Source organism: Azolla caroliniana, unplaced genomic scaffold (genome assembly GCF_043228905.1).
Source record: "Azolla caroliniana isolate FFs.n. ecotype wild unplaced genomic scaffold, voAzoCaro1.0.p SCAF_17, whole genome shotgun sequence".
Taxonomy (NCBI): Eukaryota; Viridiplantae; Streptophyta; class Polypodiopsida; order Salviniales; family Salviniaceae; genus Azolla; species Azolla caroliniana.
Genome location: NW_028230452.1, coordinates 540,096 through 544,070, shown reverse-complemented (window position 1 = coordinate 544,070; position 3,975 = coordinate 540,096). Strand labels below are relative to the sequence as shown.

At 43.3% G+C, this 3,975-nt stretch overlaps 1 protein-coding gene across 1 annotated transcript; it reads left to right on the top strand.

Moving 5' to 3' along the window:
- Positions 1–2,093: 2,093 nt before the first annotated feature.
- Positions 2,094–3,376, top strand: LOC147852617 (F-box/kelch-repeat protein At1g80440-like). The gene has a single exon (XM_087333504.1). It carries the CDS (start codon positions 2,128–2,130, stop codon positions 3,145–3,147), a length of 1,020 nt encoding a protein of 339 aa, XP_087189630.1. The 5' UTR covers positions 2,094–2,127; the 3' UTR covers positions 3,148–3,376.
- Positions 3,377–3,975: the final 599 nt, after the last annotated feature.

The following is a 3,975-nucleotide window of genomic DNA, read 5'->3' as shown; positions in this document are numbered from 1 at the left end:
CAGTTGCAACGACAATTTTCCATTCACGTCATGTTAAAAAAGTGAGTGTTTTCGTTTCAACGAATCTCAAAAGTAACTTGATAAACATGTTTATAAATACAACACACTTGTGCACATAACCATGTTTTCTTGGCACTAAAAATATGATACGCCATTGTTTGAACCAACATGTGTACTTAACCCATCATACTTTAACATAATGCTCGACTTTAAATCATCGGATAAATCTAGTACTAAGAATTACAACTATCTAACAGTCAAGACTCAAGACACCTAGCGACAATGATTTAAGATGCGTGTCATGTAAGAATTGGTATATAAACAACCACATCGATTATGGTGGTACTTGAAAGCCAATTTGAGTTTATTCAAGTTACACATTATTCATGTGACTTTGTAACTTGGTATGTACAAAACAATTAGTAATACTCATCATTGCATGAATGGAATGGAACATTGAAGTCATTGGAGTAGGAAGAAAGGGGGATGCCAAAAAATGGTTGGTGACCAAATATTTCATACGAAATGATGGAATGATGGAAAGTTAATAAATAATATAGTCTTGACTCGTGTAAAGGAAAGAATCGACCAACAATCAAATGTTGAGCCAAATTGAAAATTAACTCAAGGATCCAAAACATAGAATAAAAGTGTATTTTCTCATATGGATGTAAGACATGAGAACCACTGATTTTCTTGTTGATGCTCAACATGGATAGCAATATTTTTCTCATGGGTAGCAATATTTTTCTTACGGATCATTGCGGAGGTATTGGTGACAAATGAGACACACACCACATGTGTGTGTGTGTGTGCGCGCTTGTGCTAGATCGATCAACAAAACAATGAGATTACTTTTGTATGCAATCTTTATACAAATCATTATTTATATGTGGGACATGGAATGTCCACGATGTGGAGAATGGGATTTCAATTTTGCATGTATAGATAGAAAGGGGGGAGATAGTACAATCACTCATACTAAAGGTAAATGAAAACAAGGGATGCATTTGCAAATGGCTCGCTTAACCATTTCTTTCACCTTGAGTTATGAATGTCATCTCATCTTTCATCATCATATGTTATCATCGTGCCATCTTTCATCCTTATGTTTAAAATGTTGTGCCATCTTTTACCATAGTTTATGATGCCACACAAAATATGCGAATATGCCTACGATATATATATAACAAGAGAGAGAGAGAGAGAGAGAGAGAGAGAGAGAGAGAGAGAGAAATCGTTTTCCTATTTCTGAGGTATTGGGGATTGCATCATAATTGGGATATGTGCAATGCTTTTGTATTTAATGGTAGACATGGAGTCAAAGCATATCTACGAAAGTTGAAGGGAGTACTAATGTGGCAAAGTTCTTTATTGGAGCAAGTGGAAATTATTTTCTCGGTGGAGTGTTTGTCTTGCCTATCGGCAATTCAACATGTTCCACTACCCATGTATACTCTATTGTGGCACCCATTGTAAGAGTAGTGTTTTTCACACACATTTATTAATATATACTGTGGGTTTTTACCGAGAGAGAGAGAGAGAGTTTATTCCATCGTGTGCTACAATGCAAAAGGTGGGCCTTTTGTCTTGGCTTTGCCAAAAGTCTCCTTTCAACCTACGTTACAGTACCACCTCCTCATTTCATCGTTGTATATTGTTGTAATGCCACCTCACCGTGCATCGATGTATGTTACAGACTACAATAGTGCCATAACAACCGAAAGCAGTGTCTCTCTAGTATCAAGGCTACTCCTTAGTGATAAGCCCTATTGTTTCTTGCAACATCTCTCTCTCTCTCTCTCTCTCTCTCTCTCTCTCTCTTTGTGGACATGTGTACACAAAGCGAGCGCACACATCTTCGTTTGTCGTAACGCTCGAAATGAGAAAACCAAGAGAATGAGAATAGTGTTAATATAGAGGGAGGGCCTATACATAATACATAATACATAATACATAATACGTGTGTAAGGGGAGGGGGGTTGCTTGGATTTGATCTTGTGACCGAGCCAATGGCAAGGCAAGGCAAGGCAAGGCAATTGCAAAAGTTAAGTGAAAGTAGTAGTAGTAGTAGTAAGTACATAGTAAGTTGAGACAGAGAGATATTTCCTTGCCTTTCCTTTGAACATGAGGAGCATCGATGATCTCCCTGATGACCTTCTTCAGGCCTGCCTCGCCCGCCTCAGTCTCAGATCCATGGCCAGGCTGAAGACCGTCTGCCATCGATGGAACCTCGCCCTCTCAGACCCTTCTCTCATGTTCTACCTCCGATCCTCCATGGGCCTCACGCAGCCCTGGGCCTTCGCAGTCCATAGCAACTACAACCATGTAGGCTCCTACGACGGCATCCAAATCTCTGCAGTCGAAATCCCTCCTCGCAGCCTTGCACCGCTCAGAGGAACCTCCGATAATGATAATGATGATGATGATTCTTCAGGGATTAGGCACTCTCCACCATCACCATCACCATCACCATCACCATCACCATGGACTGGGCATGGGCATGGGCATGGGCATGGGCATGTTGGCATGGATCCTCCACTGCCCCCACCCCATCGGATCGCGGTGCTTAAAGGCCCCCCACGTCTGCAGTACGCTGCAGCCGCAGGCGCCGATGGCCGGCGCCTCTATATTCTAGGGGGCCGGACACCGCTCATGTCCGTCTCCCCCGATGACTGGCTCGTCTTCAACCGCGTGGATGCTTACGACCCCGTTACCCGCCTCTGGTACCAGACCAAGCCCATGCTCTCCCCTAGATATGCATTCGCCGTGGCATCCTTCACATACCCCCCTAAAAGTAGAGAGGCTTGTAATTCAGCCATGGTCATTGTTGCCGGTGGCTACGACTCCTCTGGCATGCCTCTGCACTCGGCAGAGGTCTATGATGCGCAGCTCGATCGATGGGAGAACATACCGCCCATGACGCGTGTCTCCGGTGCCTGTAAGGGCCATTTCGCTCATGGACGATTCTTCTACGTCTTCATGGCCAACAATGGGCCAGATGCCTTCGAGGCCTACGATGTTGCCAGCCGATGCTGGATTTCCGTTGCCGATGGCCATGACAAGCATGTCCTGGTCCATCCACCACAGTCATCTTCTTCCTCTTCTAGTTTCACCAATCCCTGCACCATAGTTCTCAACTTATAACCATCCAAGGGGCCCAAGCTGCCTTAAGGTCTGAGACCTTCATCATCCATTTGCTGCAACCAGTTTTTCTTGTTTTTATGCTTTTTACCATCTACGAGGATTATATACTTTTTAAGCCCTCTCCGGGTTGGATAGGGGATTATATACCAGTGAGGTGTGTGTCTTTCTCCGCCCTCTGTTTCGTCGGGCGGCGGCTACTACATATAAATGCATACATTATATTGGTCTCTATGTTTGTTTAGATTTGATGGAGAGTACTCAAAATAATCAACAAGTGTGTGTGAGTTGAGTTTCTCATAATCACTGTACACTGGATCTTATTTAACCAGAGAGGGGCATACCTCCTCTCCCATTAATTTGTATGGCCATGGGGGAGGGGGCAACAAAATCCAAATGACAAGCTTGAGAAGTTCCATTAATCATCCTGCAGGGTCCCAACATGACCTACAGGATCAAAGTTGAAAACACGTTCATGTGGTTTGTGTTGAGATGACTGTAAACAAACTTCTGGATGCTCAAAATTGTTTGCAGGAAGGTGTTGCAATCTAGAGTCCATAGTGTTGGTGGGGAAAAAAGGGTCTTTATGGATAGGTCCATGGCTCGAAGCAAGTCTAATGCATTATGCGAGTAAAGGTTCCGACTCTTGATATCTCTAGTGTGGTAGCAAGTCAATTTGCAAAAACTTCTCGCAGACATAACATCCACATCTCGCATCAAAATCCATTCAAGCTTCACCAAACCAAGGTCATGGCGGAATATTTGTGGACGAGAATCGGCTCGAGCATGTAATGTCATCAATCTTATTTTGATGGTGGAAAATTTGTAGGC